This window comes from Diadema antillarum, unplaced genomic scaffold (assembly GCF_040938485.1).
Source record: "Diadema antillarum isolate AM-2024a unplaced genomic scaffold, OU_Dant_1.0 seq00000555_RagTag, whole genome shotgun sequence".
NCBI classification, from domain to species: Eukaryota; Metazoa; Echinodermata; class Echinoidea; order Diadematoida; family Diadematidae; genus Diadema; species Diadema antillarum.
The window spans coordinates 333730-359125 of NW_027271498.1; the positions used below are offsets into that span (position 1 = coordinate 333730).

The 25396-nt window shown below is 39.1% G+C and overlaps 1 protein-coding gene across 1 annotated transcript in view; it reads left to right on the top strand.

Annotated features, from left to right (window-relative positions):
• Nucleotides 1-25396, top strand: part of LOC139734958 (uncharacterized) — a 108256-nt gene that overhangs the window by 11234 nt on the left and 71626 nt on the right. Inside the window, exons 6-10 of the mRNA XM_071645735.1 lie at nt 2627-2712; nt 4822-4922; nt 5299-5466; nt 8598-8606; nt 17641-17707. Coding sequence (XP_071501836.1) covers nt 2627-2712; nt 4822-4922; nt 5299-5466; nt 8598-8606; nt 17641-17707 — 431 coding nt within the window. The remainder of the gene's footprint in view (nt 1-2626; nt 2713-4821; nt 4923-5298; nt 5467-8597; nt 8607-17640; nt 17708-25396) is intronic.

A 25396-nucleotide genomic window follows, 5' to 3' on the forward strand; every position in this document is an offset into this window, starting at 1 on the left:
ATGGACACACTTGCTTCTACACCCAAGCTGACAATGCATGTTTGCACCTTCCCTTTTTTAGCTCATCTAGAGTGTGTTTATAATCACATGATGTGGACTAGTGCACATGGTATGCATTCACAGGGTTATACCTTTAAAAATGAACAAACACATTCAAATAAGCGACCATAAACCTGGCCAGTATAATGAGAGGAAGAAAAGATAGCAAACTTGAAGAGAGAGAGAAGAAAAAAAAAGGTGACATTGACATCTTACATTACTGAAGAGGTATAGTGATATGATAACGTTGTAGCATTGCTTATTCGTTTCACAACTCTGTTTCCAAAACACAGATATAACAATGAAAACCTTTAAACATTAAAACATTCATAAATGCAGATAAAAACGGATACAATTACACACTTAAACACACTCGACATTTTTACCCCTCACATACAGCGTACACCTCCCTTTGGCAAAAACTTTGGCACATACATCACATATTTTCATACACCCACTCAAGCATACACATTATTACTCCGCATTACAAAGCGTAACCCAGATAATTGCGAAAGGGTATTATGTAATCCATACGTAAACGACTACCGGCGTTATGGACACACTTGCATCTACACCCAAACAGACAATATGTGTTTGCTCCTTCCTTTTCCACTCTTTCAGAGTGTGTTTATAATCACATGATGTAGACTGTAGTGCACCTAAACACATACAAGGGGGCTTGATACTAGCTCACACGCATGCGTAAAAGCATACGCTAGCGTTTACACACACATTATCATATGCATTCGCAGGGTTATACCTTTGAAGATATACAAATAACATTCAAGTTCAGCCACTTTTACCCAGTCTGCCAAGCATCTGGGTGCCCTATGAGGGTGATGACGGTTGGGAGGGAAACACATTTTCATGATCTCTTTGATGGACCATCAGAAATTGTAGCAAGAAATGCTGCAGTGGAGATAGATGGTGATTCATTTGATCTCCAAGTAATAAAACCTGGACAGGATGGTATTATTTCATAGAATAGTCATATTGGTCATCTTGAGGTCACATGCTGCACCAGTACTTTTTGATTGGTTCATAATGTGATCCCAGTTCATGCAGTGCTTTCTGATATCCCATTAAATGCCAGACAATGCAGTATAGATGTTGTTTTTTTTATGCCTCCGCCAACGAAGTGGCCGGAGGCATTATGTTTTCGGGTCGTCCGTCCGTCCGTACGTCCGTCTTTGTTTTGTTTTTGTCGATATCTCAAGAACCGTGTGGTGGTTTTACATCAAACTTGGTATGAGGGTATATCCTGGGGGGATAATACTTTGTTTGGATTTTAGGGTCATGGGGTCAAAGGTCACAGGTTATTTTGTGAAAAAAAAGGTTGAAAATTCATGTTTTTCTCCATATCTCGCAAATGGTTCAAGGTATCTTCATGGAACTTAGTATGTATGCTTGTTCCAATGGGCAGTGATTATCTGGGGAAGTTGGGGGTCATGGTTCAAAGGTCAGGGGTCAAAGGTCAAGGTCAACTCCTCAAAATATCACTACTTTCCTTATATTTATGCAATGCCTGAAGGTTTTTTTTTTTAAACTTGATGTATACATGTATTACCCAATATATATTCTGTGGGAAGTTTCTTGCCAAAAGGTCAAAGGTCAAAAGGTCAAAGGTCAAGTGAAAGTGCTGAATTGCACTTTTTCCTCCATATCTCAAAGTAACTCAAGGTATCATCATGAAACTTACATATTTATGCATGTTCAACCTAACAGTGATTCTCTTTGGAACTGTGAGGTCAAAGGTCAAAGGCCAGGTTTAGATAATGCTATTTTCACATTTGATACTGAAATTATACTTTTTCTCAATACCTTGAAAATTACTCAATGCATAAACTTATAAAAGGGTCAAAAGTCAAGTAAAAATCATCAGTTCCCCAAATACCTGCACTCTGACATTTTAATCATTTATCCAATTGAACCTAGTTCTAGGAAAGTGAACATTCAGCACATTTGTGTCAAACCTGTCATTTTGATATTTTGCCAATTGTGTGAAACTGTCATCACACATTGTCAAGACATTGTACTATAGACCTATTAAGAGAACCATGCATTATGGCGGAGGCATATCAGTCGCCGTAGCGATATATCTAGTTTAGACATATTCCTCGTTCAGATCATGTGTATGTTCATATCTAAACCTAATTTTAATCCAGACAACCTTTTTCAGTTTAATTTGTTAAATATATTACACCCGGGTGTGTTATCACATGTAAACAACTTTATGTGTATTGTCTTTTTTCTTTTCTTTTTCTTTTTTTTGTAGGGTATTTTTTGTGTCCTTCAGCAGATTTTTTTATGTGCATCTTCTTTTTTTTTGGTAGGATATTTTTGTGTCCTTCAGCAGATTCTTTGTAAGGTATCACATTATCATCCCCTCACCTAACGTGTCCTTAAATGAAATTGCCTTGGAGTGAAGCCATTAATGTTTTCTTGAGTATTGGTGTTTGATCAATCTTATTTTTGTACTTTTTTTGATTTGTCTCAATGCCCGTCTGTCTGCTGTCCTTTCTTCTCTCATTTCCTGTCTTCATGTAACTTCCCTCCCCCCCCCCCCATTTCTTTTAAACAACACCAGGAGCAAGAAGAAACTGGAGAAAGCCCTTTTGCAGGCCAAGGAAGACATTATGAGTCTAACAGACAAACTATCTGGAGCACAAGCAGGTAAACTTGATGCAAAACTGCGTGAAAAGTTCCATGTACATTGTATGTGGCACTCTCTCTCTCTCTTTTTTTTAAAATCATGGCAAATATTGAAAACACCTTTATAAATTGGCAGTCGTTGCCGAGCATGGTGTACTTAAATCTTGTCAATGCAGTGCTGATATTATGTATGAACATCTGATTTTTGTATTTAGATGTGTGTTTGTATAGAATGTTGCAAAGATTTCATGTGGATTTTGAGGTCTTTGTTGGGTTTCGTTATTTGTCAGTTCCCGTGACAGTGGGATGAAGCGCATGCCTCGATTAGTCCTTGTTTTATGAAGACGATAGTGATATTGGGATTACATTGATGTCACACATTGTACATGTGAAGTCAGCTGGCTTTGATAAAGTGCATCGTGTACAGGTGTTCTTTATGTGACAAAGAATGAAAAAAAAAAAGAATGCTGAAGATTTGATCGCACAAACTGACATCACTGGTATCGATCAATGTCTCTTTGTGAAACGTATCGTGCATTTTCAGTGTTACACTTCTAATAAATTGATATAAAGGTCATTTCAGCTCTCATCCTTACGTCTTCACTGACCTTGTCTGTCGCGATTCCCTCTTGCTGGCAAAATCTAAACTCTCTCCCTTATGATTCCTGTACATGATGAGCTTTATGTTCTCCTTGACGCTTGTTTTTCTACACGAAAAACCAAAGCCATATGATGGTGAGATTGTGTGATACGTTTCAGAAGTTGTCACGCGACTTCTTCCCAGCCTTGTGAGCAACATTGTGCGAGCTGATGAAGCGCACGAGAAGTAGTTTGTTTTTGCAGTAGCAGTGAGAGTAAACTGGAAAAGTCTGAGTCAGCTGCAGTAACTGTTTCTGTTGTTTATTGTTGCCTCATCAACAATGGCTTTTATGAAGGCAGAGGGAAGAGCCTTGTAGACTATGAAATGTTCCACAACTTCATGTATCCCTGAGGCAGAAGGACTTCTAATCCAACCCTCTATCACTGGCTTAAAAAGATCTTGAAAAGAAGGAAAGAAAAAGATTTCAAGCACACTGAGATAATAATTCACCGAGAGATTTCAAGGGTGTCCTTTAGTCACGCAACCTTTAATGATAGTTTGGTTTTGAAAACAAATGTCTCAAACTTTGGCCCAGTTTGAAGGGATTGTGTTGTTTACATTCCTGCCGTTCGGTTATGTGGTGGATTATGACGCATGATGAGCAGATGGTCTTGTAGTAATCTGAGAGGCCCCCAAATGTCACTCGACTTGCCGGAGAGTGGTGTGTGACCATGCCCTTTCCAAAATTACTGCCCACTGGGCAAAGGCCACATCACTTCTAGGTGATTTGCAATCTCTGCAAATGATTCAGGAAGCAAACAGGGCAGAAAGTGTGGCAGTAACTGATGCACATTTGTTGAGGGAGTCCTGAATAGTGGTTAAAAAAAGTATTACTTCTCCTGCATACGCAGTGGATTTATGCACGCTCTCACACCTACTTCTGCTGTTTGGACAAGTTGTCTGCTCTTTTATTCCACTCAGAAACTCGTTGATCAGTCACTTGTCTGGAATAGAACTTGAATAGTAACTTTAAAACATGCAACAGATGCTCCTGCTTGCAGTCTCTCTGTGAGATTGTGCTTTTACCTGTAATTTATGATTTGTGACATCTTATGGAAGGAAGATGCAGTCGTCCTTCCCTTTTTCAAATTTGTACTGATTGGTCTATGACTACCCTGTTTATGTACTACCCTTAGTTGAATAAAGACTTTTTAATTTGCCACTTTTGTGCTGGAGGATGTGAATTTATTTGTCCATAATGAATTTTGTCTGCATGTGTGCTGCTACTGCACAAATTGAGTAGTCCATCAGGGTGCTATGCTGCTTTCCTAGTGAACATTTGAGTGATTTCAAACGGGTATTCATCGAGTTTGCGCTCTTTTAGGTTGTAATTACTGCTAATGACCATCGACTACCCCCTCCCATTACTCGCTGTAGCTGCAGCACCAAATGCTCCACCCGTGCTGGAGGCTACAGTGCTGTCAGCAGTACTCCTTATAAGTTAAAGCTCACTTTTTTGTGTGTGCATGTATTTATTGTCCACCCGTTAGAAATTGAGGACAAAGAAGACCAGATGACAAGACTCTACAAACAGATTGACCTGAAGAGCATGGAGGTCTTAAAATACAAAAACAATGCAGACCAAGCAAAGGTGAGTTAGATGTAGAATCTTTACTGCTATGTTTATGATTTTGGACCACTTGAACTGCTGTAATGCAGACAAGACAGAGAGTATAAAACAATAGTTTTACACTTTGTGCAATTTTCTCGGAGCCATAGATTCTGAGTACAGCTGTAGTTTTAACTACGAATTCTGGGCAGAGTGATTCCAGTGACTGGGGTGGTGACATGGCTCACATTGCTTTTAGCACTATGATGTGATGGGAAGATGTTGCATTAAAAAAAGAAGAAGAAAAGTAGCTGTTAGTTCCTTTACTTGGCTGATATTTAGAAACCTGTGTTGTCTCATTCTTCATGTACAAGTAATTAAAGATTTGATTACCCTGCCCCCATCTTGTCTGTCACAGAAAAAACTGGAGGAGATAAGCAACCTTCAGGCAGAGATCACAGAGCGTGATGAGGAGATTGAGAGACTGCACAAAGCCCTCGATGACAATCAGCTCAGCTTGAAGCAGCTGGAAAACTCCAAGGAAAACAGCTTTGCGCGTCTCAAAGCAGCCCATGACGACAGCGAGGTAATTTCATAAACTCCATATGCCCTCTCATCTCTCTTTTACAAGCCAAAGTGGTGTTTGAATCTCCATGTTCATGTGGTAGTTAGCGCTGTTTTCTATTGATATGTTTGACATATTGGAAAGTTTACTTGCGGCCGCTTTGCTCTTGTTTATAACTCTCTGTGTGCTACGGTGTAAACCCCCTTTGTGCCACGTTATTTTGAGACTACAACACATGCGCGCTATTTGAAAACCTTTTGTTTTTCAAAGCCATGTAATTTTTTCTAAAAGAGTTTATGCTAGAAATGCAGTACAGCAAAGATGAAGAGAAAATTGTGAGCTTTTGCTGTGATGGAAATTTTATCACAAAGTTATGGCTGTTTTTCTTGCAAATGGCCAGTATTCAAAACAACCCCAAAACAGACTGTCAAATATTCTTCTTTTTCAAGATTACACAAAATAGGTCCAGGATGCGTGAGGTTTGAAGACACAACCTTGACAGAAATGAAAATTCACTTGAAAAATCCCCATGGAACACTGCTTTTTATTCGCCATGCACAGCAAACTCTGTTTGAGAGTAATGGAATAGCCTGTGATACTTTCAGTGTACCTTGGCATATGGTGATTTATCTTTCACGTTGTATGTTTGAGCAAAATCTGCAAAGTTGGCAGGCCATTGACTTGAGTCAGGCATCTGAATGTGGCACACAAAGAGTTTATAAACAAAGTGCACTTTTCTTGCTCTGTGGGCATACTTTATCCAAATTACATGTTTGTCTTCATGCTCTTGTGGCTCTTGTTTGAGAATTGATGAAGTCTAGGGACTGAATTCACGAAGGTGGTACAATTAAAACCATGGTTTAAACCATGGACAATTTGTATGGAGCGCCAAGTGTCGCATGGCCTATTTCGTTACGGAATCAGTCATTTCGTCGACAAAATGACTGATTCCGTAACGAAATGGGCCATGCGACACTTGGCACTCCATACAAATTGTCCATGGTTTAAACCATGGTTTTAATTGTACCACCTTTGTGAATTCAGGCCATTATGTCACAGTTCACCTCTTGAATTGGTGGATAAACAACTTGCGATACTTACGATACAGCAAGCTGGAACAGGACACATGTTCTGTTTTGCATTGACACTGTTTCAGTGTCATTGTCTGTGGAGTGAATAAAGCTTGCATCTTCTTGATTAAATACTTTCTGGTGTTACAGTATGATATCAAGCACTTTCTCTTCTATTACACAGGACATATTTCATTAAGAGATGATGCGCAGAGAACAAACCAGTGAAAGAAATTTGTTCCTGGTTTGAATGCATATTTGTTTGACTATTAGACTGAGTTATTCACTCGACAAATCTCCTGTCAAACTTCCGTTTGGCAGACAAAAATCTTTATAGAGGCAATGTGTAAAATTGATGGCACTTCTGAATACCACTCAAGTTTGGTGCCTACAGAATTAGTGCGGGAGTTTGAGGCAGTGGGTATAGCAATGAGTTAATGTGGCCTGCCATGGCTTGCTGTAGTAAGAGGCCGAGTTGTGAATCCACCCATGTTTGTCTGAAGAATGTGCATCGTTTCCATCATTGCCCTGGCTCTCTTCTTCACTTCAATGAAATGACTATATGAGGGTTTAATTTCCACTAACACCGGCCATGGTGTCATGATTAGACCTATCCGTTCATGCTGGGTTTCATTGGTGACTTGACACCACACAGGCCTGATTAAATTGTCACTTGATTGATTTAGTGAATTTTTGATATCCTTTTGAATTTTTCAGACTCCAATCTTTCCAACGATACACATTTTGTCCTACTTTGTGTTATATTTCAAGACCTATGACAGAAATGGTGTGAAAGCTGGTAACCAGGTAAATGTGGTTACAAGAGGGAGGCTGCTCTAAAGTTTAGATGCAGTGAAGCATGCAGGAGACTAAACATTTTCGAGCATTATAGGACCCTTCAAACACCATAGCAACCTGCATCACAAAAACCTATAGTGAAGTTTTCAACTTCAGAAAACTTTTTATAGACTGAACTGATATTCAGACAGAAGTTAGTTGAGATATTGAGAAAAAAACAAACTCACATAGTTTTGATCATTTTCTTGGCGTAAATATGGGCAATGTTGTTAATGTTAATTGTTAAATGTTTTCAATTTCAATTTGTAAAATGTTATTTGATAATCAGATGCAATTACAGTAACATGTTATAAATGTTGGCAGTCTTATCAGGTCATTGTGACGATTCTGCCCTGATTAGAGTATGTAGCATATCTTTTCATGTTCCATTTGCAAATACATCCATTTTGGGTATCATCCATCCATTGTGTTTTCTGATGAATAGTAACTTCCCTGGACTTTTTTTGTTTCCTTTCATACATTTTGCCCTTTTGGTGTCATTCCTTCTGTGGAAATTCTTCATGTCTATCCTCAGGAGAGAGCACTTTAGAGAGTAATCTAACTGTCCAATTCATCTTCTGTGTCTTACAGCACAGTCCCTTGTACGAAGACGACAATTATGATAAAAGAAGTAAGGGTCTATTGCAGAAAGAGCGTGATACTCACAAGCAGCCAGTTGTGCAAACAATTCTTCCCCCCCCCCCCCACATCCCGTGAAAAATTATGCTGTTTCAATTTCTGAGATGTTCATAATGAATTCTCATGCTACGTCTTGCATGTTTTACTTGCAGTTGAATTGTGCCAAAAGTGTTGCAACCCTAAGAAATCTCCCGATGACAATGTTTGACAATTTGACTGTTTGGTATCAAAAGCTAATCTACATTGCTCTCTACTGCTACAGTTCTCTGACCTAGATTTGACAAATACTTGAGTCTCAGTTAGCAACTCGAATGTACTGACTGCTGCTTTACACATGTGGACTTTGTCTAATTTGCATATGAAATTGAAAACAATGTTCCTCTGAATTTCTATGAGTGATATGAAAAACACTTAATTTCTGCATGTGTATGTTTCAGCATCTGGATATTTTGAAGTTGTTTTTTGTTGTTGCAATTTTCAACATCATCTTTTCACATTTTCAAATGATTTTCTTTTTCCATTGTTTGTATTTGTTCTTTCTGTGTTGCTTTTGCACTGGTAATCTTGCCTATCTCCATGGAAATGCGGGAAATCATCACAATGCAGAGTAAAAATGTAAATTTTGCTTGATTTTACCTTTACCAAACCATACACTGTATACCCTTTTCTTGGTTTGCAGTGCAGAGTTACCTGTCTCCTACTTCCATCTTTCTAGGCTAACATTTCTCATTCAACTGACAATATACAGTAATCTTGCTTTTATTGTGCATGTGACACTAAATTGTTAACGCTGGGTTATTGCTGATATTTTACATGAAATGTTGTATTCATGCTGCACACACATGCATGTTTTTCTAACAAGGAAAATCAACATATCATGGTTTGCACAGGATAGGCTGTGTATCTCACACCCACGTCAAGTCAACAGTACAACTTTGAACGGTTAATCACAATGCTCCATTCTGTGGGGATGGTCATTACATTTGATGTGTGTAGGGTCATGTGATATACAAATCATTGACATCAGTTACAATGTATGCATCGAGTCAAGTGACACCATTAAAATCCAAACCCTGAATGCTGAATGCTTTCTTTCCCAATGTGAGCTGAAAGCAAGCAGAATTGCCCACATGTCTTACCCAGAAGATGTCGTAACCTGCCTTGTTGAGAGACTAATAGCTTGCCAACCTTGATACTCTTTTTAAAGGGCAAGTAAAATCAGAATAATTAAAAAGACTGCTTCCAGCAATAACATACTTGATGAAGCTCAATTCTGATGTGTTAACAACTGCAGTGATTGCCTTCTTTAGAATTGACAGTAGAAGTGACAAGTTTTAACTCATTCATTTGATGCTTGCTAACAGTTGTATGTAACTACTGGTTACTGTCTGTAATGCTGTTTTGATTGTTTGTTTTGTTTTGCTTATTGATGATATTTTCAAATCAACATAGAATTTCCACAAGCAGAATGGAGATTAGGTTTTCATTCTGTAAGTTTTTAATCATATCTTTTAACATTTCTGTCAAGATGTAGACTTACATTGTATGTAATACTGTGTTTGATTTGGGAAAATTTACTCTGACAGGGCAAATTATGCCACCCCACTTTTTTTAGTAATTCTATTGCTATTGTATGTTTGTTTGATAGAAAAGAGATTGTAATTTTATACACAACACATGCATACAGATATTTTAATGCCTTGATACATTCTGTTATGTTTAAAGGGATTGTATAGTTTTGGTTGAGACCCAACTTCAGATTTCTAACATTTCTGATGAGATAATGAGAAACCTCTTATGGAATATGAAAGTGTAGGCCTGTATGTTATTCCACAAGTTATTCAATGTTTATTTCATGAAAATCGGTTTTGAAATGGCTGAGATATTCAAAACAGAGCAATTCTAATAAAAGGTGGGACCCTCTTTTTATTAATATCATCTTGTTTTACTTTGTTTTTGGATGTTTCAGCCATTCCAAAACCAATTTTCATCAAATACACTTTGAACTCCTCTTAGAATGATATGCTCTGTACTATTTCATAAGTGTTTTCTTGGTATCTCACAAAAAGTTAAAAGCGCAATTCTCATCTCCACCAATAGGCCCTACTGTGTACTGTACCATCCCCCGTTCCATTATCTACCCTTTCTTCATGTCAGGAATAAATGTCATCCACGTAAAATGGAAAAGTCAATTAAGCTCATTCGCCAAGAATGTGTATCTCTTTATGTCTCAGTCTTTCTAGTTTTCCAGTATGATCTACCTATCTAATAGTTGCCTGGTTTTTAAAGCTGGTACATCGCCAACTGCCAATCAATTTCCACACACTTTCTGAATCACCTTACTGACCGTACGTGACAAATCAACTTATACGGGATTGTATAGTGTATTGACAGATCTATAGATGCAAAGTGAACGCAGCAAGAACAATTAAGTGTGAAACAACTTGCATTAACCCGTTGAGGACGGTTTGATTTTGCTACAACACGCATTTCCCATAGACACCTGCCCGAGTATACTCGGGACTCGTCCTCAACGGGTTAATCATGCTAATATTGTTTTACCCCATGATGACCTAACTTATTGCATGAAGTTGGGAGATTTTTGGAATTTTTTTTTGCAATTTTTTTTTGTTTTGTTTGATGTGTAACTTACAACTTTGCATGAAAACCTGTAGTATGTGTTCTAACCATCTAATATGATCTGCCTTGTGATTTGCTAAACTATAATGCATGTAAGACTTCAGAATCTAATTGTGGTACAATGGCCACTACTTAATCCAGAGGTTTGGAAAACAAGTTTTTCTTGCCTTGTCAGTGGGGCTCCGATCAATGGATGAATATACCCATTGATATCCATGGCAAGCAGAGCACACACACTTCAACACCCAGAGACAACATGCAGTGCATGTATGAATAGAAGCTGATGATGCTCGGTATCACACTGTACTGTTGCCCATCAACGAATGTTTTATCTGCACAATTTGTATAACCTGTTTGGGATTGGTTTAACCCAAATAATATGTTGTGAAAAGGAAATAAGACCCTGTGACTAGATGATAAGTTAGAAACAGTGGAAGCATTTCAGGTAAGATATTTCCTCATCAGATGGGTTTTGGTTCTGATTAAGCAGTGAAGTAATATGTAAAATTTGTCGTTACCTTGATTTTTGTAGTGTTCCTACTAAAGCAGTTCCCAATTATTGTCTTAACATTGAATAAGGAAACTTCAAAGATCAACAATAACAACCTTGCACTCCAAATCTTTGTAATTCTTCTTTGAAGATGTAAAAGGAAACAATCTAAGTTTAAGTTCTTTTTAGTTTTGACACTGGAAATGTATGTAAAGGACCTTGCATCACAAAATCAGTGACAAGTTGCCAAAAAGGAAATTGTTTGGTTTAGACTAGTATTAAAATGTGAAAGAAGAGGCTTCATGTATTATCATAAGAGATATTTCAATGGGATGTTCCTGACCAACTACAGTGTATTATTAGTGATAAGATATCCAAACTCAAGATACTGTAATACATGGATTTATGGGTCCTGTGATGCATGCTTTGTCATTCTCACTTTTATACTCACATAAGCACACACACACACACACACACACACACACACACACACACACACACACACAGGATTTGAAATCTGTAGGATAGAATATAAATCTTGAAACAAGATGTAAAGTCTAGTTCTACAAAGGATTATAGATTAACTAACAATGGCTGTTGGGCAGGAGCTCTAGACTTGGTCTGGTGGATGAAATGCCTGTCTGATGATCATGAATACCACTACCAGGTAGTTAATGGTAATGCTTCCAAATTACAGATCTACAATTTGTAGATAGGAGAAGGGTTACTTCTTCAGAAAAATGTGATCTTGATATCATTGGTTGGGGTCTTTTCAGACAGCCTGTTGTCCAGAACACATCACTGCCGTCAGAATTACAATAACTGTTGTAGTAATACAAGCAGATAAAGATAATTAGGTACTGTAGTTAAGTCCTCAGCAAAAAGATGCAAATCTGGAGCATCTGGATGCCGCAAAAACACTTCAACATGCTGCAGGACATGAATGCTTGGAAGAACAAGAACCAAGGAGGAGGCGAGCTATGGCAAGAGTGGGGAGAAGAAGTGTGTGGGTGAAACCTCGGGTCCAGTGCAAGCTCCTGCATTTGAGAATATGAACAGCTGATAAAAGAACTGCATTCCGAAGATGTTTCTGACATTCATTAATGTCATGCGGATGGAGCCACAGGCCATTTGTGAAATTTGTTAATGAATTGCACCAGGGATTACTGAACAAAATACCAATTTTTGGAAGGCGCTGGAACCTGGTTTTGAAGCTGGCTATCTCCTTGAGGTTCCTGGCCACTGGCAATGCTTTCAAGACACGTCAGTATGGATTTAGATTTGCCCACAATACCACTTCTGTGTTTATCCCACAAATGTGCCAGGTCATAAGTGATGAGCTCTCTTTATGAAGTTCCCATGTTGCACAGATGCTTGAGAGAGATGGAAAAAAAAAGTGGTGCACCCTTTCTGCAATCGCTGGTCCAGAGCTTTCCTCACTTTCATATGGGTGCCATACATTAAATATACAGTCCGACCTCCCCTATCCGGACATGTCGGGACCGGCGCTCATCCGGATAAGGGATTTGGCCAGACATTGGAGACTCAAATGCTTAATACACACAGCTGCCTACCCAATGATATGACTGCATGTAAATGTATCTATTTTGCGTGAACATGTCACATCCTCGTCAGCTGGTCTGCGTTCATAATTTTCTGATAATTTGCTCAATGAACGATCGCCTGTACTGTGCCGTGATTTTATGATAGAAAGTTTTCTGTCCATGTTCTTGCTGTGATTTGGGGTAGTAAATGTCTGAATGCATGTTATTTTGATTAAACTTTGTTGTGAATGTATGTTAGTTATATTGGAAATAATATGTAATTCATGTTTGTTTGTGCAGGAATTTTGTCTGAGTTTGGAATTCCTTCTTTTCCCCATAATTATTAGATAGGAAAAGAAAAAAAAAATCAAGACAAGATCGCGTTCGGATAATAGAGAGATTCAGATAAAGGGAGGCCTGACAGGAGAGGTCGGACTGTAGATGGCAGTCACCATGAAGAAGCCTTCAAAGACTGGCAGCTTGTTCTACAATTGTACCAAGAATTCGACTCCATTGTACTACTTGCAAAGGTGCTCACTGTGAATTCATGTATGTAGACAGACTGGCTTTGGCTCTGATGCTGGTGTGTTCAACAAAAGTCCTTTCAAGGCAGCAATTGTCGCAGGTACATGTAATCGGAACCTGTTTACGAAGAAGCAGACCCTCTGCCCCATGATCACCAGCCACTGGAATGCTACCTAGATGGAGGACTTGGCTGATGAAGCCTCTGCTGCTTCGATCGCAACGTGACTCACCAACAAAGAGTCTACAACCACAGACTGTCAAGATCCAGGAGAGCTGTGGAGAATGCCTTTGGCCTTCTTGGAGCTCAGTTTTCGCTGTCTTCTCATCACTTTGCCCACATAAACTCCAGACAGAGTCATCAAGATCACCCATGCATGCTGCATCCAGCACAACTCCCTGCGACTCTGAAACCCTACAATTAATGTAGCTACACTTGACCAAAAAGGACCCACGAATCACAAATTTCAAAATAATCCCAGATTAGTGAAGACAAGTGGCCACCATGTCACACATTTGTATATTACACTACATGTTCACATTATTACGTCAGCCCTATCATTATTGCCGTGTCTAGTGAAGTACTTTTAGTCATGCTGAAGTCCATACATGGCATGATTAAACTCGGACTTCAATAAGCCGTGTATTTTTTGGAATTTGGTCTTTTGTAGCTCTTGAAATTTGGCCTTAAATCATCTTTGATAGAGTCTCCCTTGTCTGTTTGAAATGATGCTTGAGCTGTAATACCCACTGTTTGATTGCCCTGCTTTTATCTTCAAACACTCTCTCCTTGTTTCCATGTTATTAATTGACGTACATACTTTATGCAGTTGTCCTTGTAGTATGTTGTAATGAGGATTGCGCTGAGTAATTAAACTCCAACATACTACGTAGCAGTCATTTTTTTTTTTTTTTAAAGCAGCATTCTGAGTATGTCCATTATTGTGCCTATGAGGTATTATAAGCGGTAAGGAATAATACCGTCTAAACAGAAGTCATTCTGTTTGCAGAGTGCCATAGAAAAAGTTTGTAGGATGCTACCATAGCAAAGCAATTAAAGGCATGGTACTATACTTAAAGAGAAGCAGTGTTGAGATGAAAACTTATGCCAACTGGGTCAGATGTCTTGTTTGCTGTGGTATACAAAATGTTTCCAAACTCTGACATCAGAGATACATAAAGATAAAATGATGTGAACGGCATGTCAACTGTGAATTTGGCAACAGTTGTGCCAAAGTTTTGTAATGATTTCTATCGATAACAGTACATTCAATCATCATCGTCGTCATCATTACCATGCCAGTTTCAATCTGGGTCTGTCCCAAGAACGGGAGTGGCCAGATTTACCTCACAACTCTCACATTAAAAGCTCTCACGTCTTATCCCTGTCTCTCCTTCACATTTGTGACCCGCTACAACAAAAGGATCCTAAAGTCGCTGACGACTGAGCTGAGAAAATTGAGTTTGAAGTCACATCATCAATATTGGTCAAAATAATTGGATTTCTATTTTTGGCATAATTATGTACTCTAATGTTTTGTCTTTCATCTGCCAAAAATTTTGAAGCTAAATGATCAAAGGAAAGGCAAGAAATCAGCGTTTTTCTGGGCCATGATTTTCTGACTTTCAACGTAACAGAAACGTATCCGAAGATTTGGATTTAGCGCCGCAGCTAGGCTCCGCCCCTGGCAACGAGAGAGTGATCATATTGGTCAGTACGTGGCATCCTGATTACTGATTGGTCGTGCGTAGACTGCTGGGGCTAAGCTTGAATGAACATCATGGAGGTTGCTAGGAGCATACCTTCTATTGTCAGGCGGTGAAAACTGTCTCGCCTCCCCTTGATCATGGTAGCGTCGGAAGGATAGCTTTGAAGGCGTTTTTCTCAAAACACTGATTTCCTCAACCACTTGACATGCGCTAATCAAATCATCAATATCTCCGTAACCGAGTTATTTTATAAGTTGTGCTATATATGAAATTAAAGTAGAAGGGTAAGGGAATAAATTCATGCAATTTTCAGAAAATTGTCCTCCCCTGACTTTCGGATCCTTTTGTTGTAGCAGGTCACATTTTCTTCGGTCATCCTCGCTCTCCTTGCTAGATCACTTTAAACTCTCTTACTAGCAATTTCCTTTGAATAGGACATCCTCATCCTTCCTCAACACATGCCCATACCATCACACTCCATTCACCCTATATACCAGCTGTTCCACTGATTCTTTCAAACCACACATCTCCATCGTATCTCTGGTCATTATCTTATCCACTACAGTAGTTTCACGCCACACATCGCTCCCACTGGAGCTCTCTCGATCTGTCTATCTCAAAATTGCCATTTCGCTTTCCCTCAAACACCATGTCTTAGCTCTCATTATATATATTGATAGGTCTCCCGCAACTTTATTTCCAACATCACAAATTCTTGTAGATACTACAACAATATGCAAAAACCTTTTCGCTTAAAATCATTGTAATATTGGTATTAAAGAGAGGCCTATTTAAAAGACAAGCTTGTAGACATGTGGGCTACTCAATACAGTGGACATACAGAAGGAAAAAAGTAAAATAAAAACACAGAAGCACACAAAGAAGCACACACACACACACACACACACACACACGCACACACACACACAAACACACACATTTGAATGAAGGGGGGGGGGGTCTGTTGATGGAGAAGTATGACAAAATTTGGGAATTGTGTGTCCTAAATTCATCTCATAATTGATAGTTCTATTTGGGCTATGAGAGCTTTTGCTTTGATTACATCTCCCCTCTGATCCTCACTTTGTTATCTAAATCAGGTACATCAAGGCCATAACCATGCATCTTCCCTGATTCAGCCACAGGCGAACAAACATGTTGGTGCACTGGGGGTCTCAACACTTAATGCCTGCCACCTATTCAAATAGGAAGCTCTATTCTTTCCCCCGGTCCTGCACAACCATGGAAATAGTATTGATTTTTTTTTTCTGTAGTTGACTCCCCCACCATCTGCAAGATAAGTACACACCTTTCTCATCTCCCACTCCCTCTCTTCCTCTCTAGCACCTTCTCTCACTTTTTCCCTGGCCCTGAATACAACATAATGCAAGCAAAAACAATCTTGGTATTGATTATCTGATTTCCCCCTGGGTGCTAAGAGCTATGGCGGACTTCTGTCAATGGCGGCAGTGCTAAAATCCAATTCCTCCGAAGGGTACAACCGGTCCCTGATACCTGTCGTGGTTTTTACGCGGTGCAAACAACAACCAAGGAGCTGAAAAGATCATTTCTTGTGGTGTTAGACACATGTGAACAAGTGTGTGATGCCATCTGCTGGGACCCAGAAATAAAACTGCTGTGGATTTGGATTTTGATCTGGAATAATCAGGCACATTACTGAGAGAGTAAGAGATCTAAGATGTGCTGTGGATCTTTCGTCTGCTGTATTGTTAAGTCAGGATTGCATGTGAACGATTGCTTTGGACAGCTCTGAATATCACAGCATACTGCAAGTGCATATGGTACTTGGAATTTGTGTGTCAGATGGACTACACAGATTGTTCCTCCATGTAGCAAAGCGTACTTTTATTTGGTCCTGTGTCTGATTGTAGCAATTAAATCTGTTGTATTTGTCATGAAAGGAAGTACATTCAAGTGGTTCAAGATGCATATCTTTCATGTGGCAATATGCAGTATGAAAAATGCTACAATGGTAGATTGTTATCTGTCTAACCTTTCCTTCTAATATATTTGTCTGTAGCACAGTTGCCATATATTTGTCTTTGGTATGTTTATAGTTTGAATGAGTATTGTATTAGTAACCTTTAAACAGTGAGGTATGTACAGATATCCAATTTACTCCTATAAATGTAGATTTTAAGGGTCAACCCTGGATTTCTAATCTATTTATTTATTCATTTTTTGTGGGGGGAGTAGTAAAAAGTACTATAACAGACAATTGAATATGGTAGAACTCAAAAGAAAGGCAAATTCACTATTTGAAAAAGTGGTCTTTGTTATGTAGTGATTGATCTTTTGCTATAGCTATATACAATATTTGTTCCATGTTACCATGTTACTTGTACCATAATATGATACAATGTATAAAGCACAAAGAAAATGAAAGTTTGGTTTTGTCCTCTGCAAAGCTTGGCTATTAAAGAAGAAAAGTTTTTTTGTGTTAATTGTTTCAGTGTACTCTTTAATAATATTATTTGTTGTTATGGTTGCAAAGAAAATGGACTAATGAATGAATGACTGTAATACCTTAGAACTGCTTCTCTAATAACCATACGACGTGTAGTCTTGGATGTCTGAGTGTGTGGTGTTGAAACTTACCAGATAGGAACCACTCTTAACTATTATGTGATAGACAGTATTGTAGATGATCAAGATTCGTCATTAGAAATTGTTTATTTTTTTTCTGATTATTTTAATTTGTTGTCTTTCTTGTGGTTTGCAGGTGACCATCGAGAAACTTCAACATAAAATTCAAGCCTTGAACGTTCAACTTGGTGACGTTTGGAATGGTAAGCATTACAGACAAGAGGAACAAGGGAGTATTTGCTATACGTATGGCTATTCATGTATGAACATATAGTGGAGGTACGTGTACATATGCCTTTCTTGCTCTACACTTTGTCAGTGAATATGTGCCCAAGTGTGATCACCAGTGCTGTCAGATCTTAGTCATACATGATGGCTAATGGCTGGATGCACAACGGCTGTGGAACCACGCTAGCAGTTCTTTGATGTCCATAGCTTTTGCTGAATGTTTGCCACAGACCCAAGATCAGTCAAAAGAGAAATATCCTCCAATTCAATGCAGGTCCAAAGAATGAGAAATAGACAGAGAAATGTAACATGACAGTTGAGCGAATTTGTGCAATCTATTCAAGAGTTACACATTAACTTGTCCCTTATGGGAACCTGGTATATTACCAAGTTCCTGTGGTGTCACCTGATAAACAGGAACCTGGTATACCAAATTCCCAAATTGTAGACAGGAGTGTCTGCATTCGTGGCCTAATCTAATTTGTGTTGTGCTGCCCAGAAAAGTGGCTTTAATAGAAAGATTAAAACTTTCTTATATCAATATCTGTGATCTTTCTGAATAAAAGCTACAATGTATGTGTATAGAAGTTTTATTTGCCTTTTTCCAATGCAGTATGCACTTGCTTTGCTAGAAAATGCGTTTGAAGATGTACGTAGCAATCAAGGCTGATCTCAGTGGATTTTTGCGTTCGCTGACTCCACTCTGTGCCTCTTGTGTGTAGAACAAAAATTTTGTGAGCCCATCAGCGCACGCTGTATTCATGTCTTGCACCAGAGTTCAATATTGTCATTGTTCCATGGCACAATGTAGTTGACCGTGGAAAGTTGGTACATGTACCGCTTGACTGCTTTCGCACAGGTGGACTGCGAACTTGTCCGTTCTCTACCAAACCTACGGAAAAAAAAAGTATCTTGTTTGGCAGAGAGATTTGTGGTAACACCAGATGAATGTATTCCTGAAAAAAAGACTGTTGTTTAGAAGAAGATCTCAGGTACATAGAGGAGAGGAGAGTGTAAAGATGCGATATAGGGAGAATACTGTATAAGGAAGAGATATAGTGACAGTCAAAAGGCAGAAGTGAACTAAAAATTAAGATAGCTTCAGTGTAGATTGGAGAATGGGAGTCAGGGACAGTTGTAAGGAAGAATAGAGTGAGAATCGGGTAAAAGGGTCCAGAAGTTGGTGGGAGGAGAAAGATAACGAGAAAAGGAGGAAGGATCGAGGGAGAAGTAAGGTTGGAAAAACATGAAGAGAAGTGAAGAAGATGAAATTTTGAAGGATGTATCACAGATGAACGAAGAAAAAAAACGAAGGTGGTATTAAAGCAATGAGGAACCAAAATTATGAAAAGTGAGAAGGGAGAAGTTGAGGGGATTCTATGAAGGAGAAAGAGTTGTGAGAGACAAAAAATAGATTACCAAAAGTTTAATCCTGAAAAGGATTCCGTTGGAAGAAGAAAGTGAGAGAGAAGACAAAGTAGAAATTGTCAGGTGAGAATAAGAAGGGCGTTCAAAAAAGTTGCCACTAAACCCATAGTGTTCAAGATAACTTAATGCACTTCCCATTCTCAACTGACGAAATGTAGTCATTATCCCGTTGAGGACGAGTCCTGAGTATACTCGGGCAGGTGTCTATGGAAAATGTGTGTTGTAGCAAAATCAGCCCGTCCTTGGGGGGTTAAAGGGGAGAGGAGAATTAAGAAATCAGTGCCTGTAACAACTGAAAAGTGGTGAAGTGATCCCCAAAAGGACTATTCGGTTGGAAGGAAAGCAGGAAATAGAAAGAGGAAGGAAAGAGATAATTTGAAGAAAAGTTAGACTGTAGGATAAATAAAGAAGTGGAGAGTCATGACAATGGCTGGGCAGTATCTGTTGAGATCTAGAATAATTATTTAACCTGTTGAGGACTGACTGACTTTGCTACAACACGCATTTCTCATAGACAACTGTCAGAGTGTACTTGGGACTCCACTTCAGTGGGTTAGAGATACTCTAAGTACTTTACATTTTGCGCAGATTGATTGTCCCTCATCAGTTATGCTGGGCGTAACCTAATGGTGGAGATGAATTATATATAGAGCGATCACGAACCACAGTGGGCTGGGCGGTTGGTGTTAGAGTGACCTTGAAGGAGATCACCGACCATAGTGGGCTAGGCAGTTGGTGTTAGAGTGGATGTTGTTCCGTTGTGGTCATTGAGCACATTCATTTTAACAGTAGATCCGGGATGATTCAAATTCAGGTGTTAATGGGTCGGGGGCAGAGTGTAGGCCAGGAGTAGGAGTACCAGGTACACTTTTATTTATAATCATTCTCTCCTGCAGCTGTCCTTCCAAGGATCCACTCACTCCACGTTCCATAATCCACAACGCTTTTATGGACGTTTTTTCTCACTTCGTTTCATGATGTATATTGTATGGTTCTTGATTTCACATGTTTTTCACTTCTCTCTCTTATCTCCATGATTTTCCATCCTTCGACGTCTTCCTCTCCATCCTTTTTGATCCGTCTTTCTCCTCCCGAGGACTTCCAAATCCTTTACCCGATTCTCCAGCATTCTCAACTGTTCCTGTCTCCTATTCTTCCATCTCCATTAATTAGTGCAACTTCAACTTTCACCTCACTGTCCTCCCTCGACTGTATTTCAAACTACTGTATACGCCATGTATTTTGCGAGTCTAAATTTTCGCGAATCAGGACTTCCCGACAGTTTTGCGAGTGGTTAAATTCGCGATCGTGGAGTCCTGTACTGAATGGTGAAATGTATACGTGTACGTCACATTCATATCGGCATTAGAGTCAACATTTTTGAGTGTCTTTAATTCGCGAATAGCAGCTGACTCGCAACATTTGCGAAAATAGAAACCTCGCGAAATATTTGGCATGTACAGTATTTGCTTTCCTCTTTCCCTATGTCATTTCCCTCCTCTCCTTTCTTCCTAAGGGTCTTCTTTTGGCAAACAACGGTCCTCTTTATTATGACTACATTGACATGGTGTTACCGCAAACCTCTCTTCATCATTTACATCACTATCCGTCCATGCAAACTTTAAAATGACACATAAGTGTAGGGTAACAACAGTCCTTTGAAGGACTACATTGACATGGTGTGACCGCAAACCTGTCTTCATCATTTACATCACCATCCATCCTTGCAAACTTTCAAATGACACATAAATGTAGGGTAACAACAGTCCTTCCAAGAACTACATACACATGGTGTTACCGCAAACCTCTCTTCATCATTTACATGACAGTCCATCCATGCAAACTTGCAAACGACACATAAATGTAGGGTATTTCTTGGTGCATTCAGAGGGGAAAATGCAAGGGAACAGGGTAGGGAAGAATGGAAGGAGCTAGGTTATAGAAGAGATGCTGTGCAAGTTCCTTAATTTAAATTGCCATCCTTGCTCGACAAATGTTTTAAGAGCTTCTCTCATTTGACAAGTCACTCATGCTGTACACACCCATACTGTACACACCCATACTGTACACATGTACACCAGTAGCCCAAAGACCCGCTGCACACTACACAACCTGAAGATGTACAACCTTCTGACCGTGAGACCAAGTCATGCAACCTGGCAACTCGCACTATATGCGACCTGACCTTTAAAGGTGCATGGTCCCGGTGTTTTAGTCAAATGCGTACGCGAGCACACGGCGCAAGTTTCCTATAGAGACCTACTCTTCTTTAGCACTTACGCTGTGGCCCACTTCCTTGAGTCAAAGAAGTCCGATTCACTGTAGTCAGTGGTCCGATCACAGTTCAGCTCATGATTCGGCTGAGGGGGATGACAGCTCTAGCAAACTTCTTTTGTGATGTCATAATAACAAGCACATATGCACGCACCCTAGCATTACAACAGACTGCGCGATGCGCAGAAAAGACAATGAAGGCAAGGTTACTTAGCAACACCTACGCACTTTACTCTTGATGACAGCTCTATCTCGGCAATCTTCGTATCAATGCTAACGATGATCGGCATTGTTCATTATCTTCTTGTTTTTCATGTTTTGATTTCTTGTTCATTATCTTCTTGTTTTTCATATTTTGATTTTGTATTCATTTTTTTTTTGCGCGTGTGTTTGTGTAGCTTTGAGCTTGTAATCTTAAGGAAGCTGTTGTGATTTGTAACTCAAGGAAGTGAACTCCAGAAAATGAATGTATAAGTTTTTAAAGCAGAAGCTTTGATTTGCTCATAAGCAGTTGCTTGTTTTGATGCATCCACCCCATTATCCTTGTCATAGGAAGGATGTAGCAGGTTTTCAGGACAAAGCAGGGTGGTAAACATCCCCTCATACACTTTATATAAGTGCCAGTACGTCTCTTTGACCTTATGATGTTTGGCCAATTCAAGCCGTACAAGTGCTCCCCTAATTGTAAGAGGCCACCATGTTGTTTTGTGCAGAGGTTGCCTGAATCCCTATAATTTTTGGTGATGCTGCCACCAGTGATCAGGGGCCGTATTCTGAGAGCTAATTTAGTGTCTGATTAGCACTTAATTACCGAATTGGTATTCTGAGAGAATGATTAAGTAGGGGGTATATTAACTACCATAGCAACAAGCGTTTTGGCGGGAAGGACCTACGCGTTTGCGCGTATCAATGCGCGTGCACCTCTGAGAGGACTTAATCACAGAGTTAATTACGAATTGGTATTCTGAGGGTGTAATTAAGTATGAAAGTTAATGGAAAACTTAATGATACCAAAGAGCGTCATTAACTACTCCGATATCACGCATTACATCGTGTTTTCTCTGCCACAACGATGCTTACCGTCTTCGGTAACCGAGGAGCGGTTGAATCTTGTTATCATGGTATCCGTAGAATTCAGAGAAAAAAAGAAATATAGCCGATCTTCGAGGAATTTTGTCATTTTATGTGAGCAAAGAGGTTGAGATCTTGGCGTGCGTAGGTGAGGGGTTGTAATCAAATAGCGGAGTGTGCGCATGGAGCTCTTGGGTTGTAATTACAGGGGGTGTGTAGGAGCGCGCATTGCAGACATATTTGCGCGTGTAAACATCATTTTGGCTTCTAACAATGCGTCTGATTGGATGGAATAACAATTAGATGGGAGGGACCTAAGACAATTACAGGGGACTTAATCATACCTTAATTACGTCCTCAGAATACCGATTTTGCCCATGATTAAGGGCCTATTAACTTCACGACTTAATCATGAAGTTAATTACAGACTTAATTACGACCTCAGAATACCACCCCAGCTTTTTACAGGGTGATGAGAGAAGGCCACCATATAGTTTCTTGTTTGCACTCTGTTCTACCGCACATATTTCAAGATAAATTTTCTTAAATGAATACTCATACAGACCTGCATCGTAGTGAAACTTATACTCCCTATTGTTTTTTGATGATGCTACCTCTAGTGGTCCACCTTTTACATGGTCAAAGTTCTTAATGTACTTAGGTTGGTGTCTTGTGAATGGCAAAAATTAAGGTTTAGACACCTGTAAATTTTTATGGTAGCACCTTCATTCAATTTGGGGGGGGGGGGGGGGGGGCTGATTCCACCCCAGATCTCCCCCATCACTGGCATGAATTATGCAATTTAAGCCCAACATCTCATTTTAGCCTGTTACATAACACTAAGTTTTTATGTATTTCATTGTTTTTTTACTTTTGATGTTTCTCTGTTTTTCTAGTGGAAATGAATTGTCATCGACCGCTTTTCTACCATAATTACCATAAAATTAATCAAAATGATGAATAGTAAAATAATAGTCGGTTCTTTATGAGTTTCACGATAGAACACCGTTTTATGAAATGTACACAAAATCACAAAATCACGGAAACACCCATTTTAGGGTTACATGCCATTAAGACAATGGCTGTGGCTTGTATAACCTACTTAATGACATTGCAAATCTGGTCTCAAAAGTTGCGCGAGACTTGAAAGAAAAAAGTTAAGAAGTCTTGTGACGAGGTCGATCTTCTTGTGCTGCAGAATTATTGCGTGAAACGTCAAGGGGGGCGGATTACACCCTGCCCCCTATTTTCTTCTGTCCTATTATTTTCTTGGGGGCTGTGCCCTTCAGAAACTAGATCCAGTTACCTCAGCATCCATAATTTCAACTGGAACCTCTCAGTGCATGGCATATTTGATTACTATGAGATTGTAGTTAATCTAGTTAATGATAAACTGTACACGTTAGTGAAGCTGATCGTGCTTCTCCATACTTTAGCTGATAATTATGATATAATATGAACTGGACCTGAAGGCGATAAAAAACTTTTAGTGAGGCACTTAATGCTGTATCCCCCCTAAGTAGCCAGTCCATGTTATTATTATCAACCACATCAGATATCTAGAGCGAGCTTAGCTGGTATTCCCATCTTAACCTATAATTGAAGACTATTCCCGAGTAAACTTAGGCAGGTATCTGTGGAAAATGCATATTAAAGCGAAATTAGCTCTTCCTTAAAGGGTGAAATTGCGATACAAAGAGGGAAAACAGAGACCTTAAGGCAACTTGTTACGACTTTGTATCACTGGGTGCACAGCCTCAGCTAGCCATCTCTTACTAACGCTTGCCAAGTACAGTGTGCGATAGCACGACCAGTACACGTTCCTTCCACTCATTTAATACTTTATGAAGCATTTTGTTGAGGGTAATATACATTATTCGCCCTGTCATCTGAAAGTGTTAGCCGAAAGTGCTCTACGGTATAGCAAAGAATGAAAATATGTTGGATTCTGATTATATTGTCTTGTGTACAACTATCCTACTATGACACTACAAATTATAATTTTCTCTTTCTTTTTTTGGCAGTGACTGCACATAGATTGACCCAACAATTTGAAATATCATAACTTTTGAGCAGGTTCTGATATTTTTTCTCAAGCTTCACTGATATGTTCTACATTAAGTATTATTTCTGCATTCATACAATTCATATTATATTTTTGGGGTTTATTCCCCCTTCAAAGAGGAATGTAGAGAATTGTGATTCTCTGGGAAATGAGAGCAGTGGGCTCAAGAGGAAAAAGTACATGTATAAAGTCAGACAAATTCAGGGCATTCAAGGTATAGCCATGCACTTTTTATAGCCTTTGACGAGGTGAAACTTACAATGTACTTTTTCTACCAGGTTTTTCACGGGATGAAGTTAGCACACATGTCTTAGTAGCCAACAGTGCTCTAAGCTTGAAATGAGTCACACTGAGCAAAGATTATTTTGAAAATAAGATATTGTAATAATAATAGTTTATATGACAGTGAAAAAAAATATATACTATTTAGAGTAAACTTGATATTCCACACATCAGTTATGTAACTCCTAAGTAAACTGAATGACATGGATCAAGCCAGTGTGACATGTGCGTTACCGAGTGTGCCTCAGAAATTGTAAACTACTTGTATGAAACGGTAAAGCATAAACTGTGAACTGCAAGTGTCTGTAGAGCTTAAAGGTCCTGTTTACCTTTGGGAGCAGTGATTTAAAAAATGTTCAAGATATGACATTTGATGCCTATGTGTAGGTCTGATATATCACAAAACATCCTACTATATAAAAATTGTGTAATAAAGCCTAAAATAAAGGGAGACATCAGTATTTTTCTCATTAAACCGTAACTGTAGACATTTTAGTCTGGAAACATTTTTATTATAACTATTGTTCACATAGCGTGTATTTTA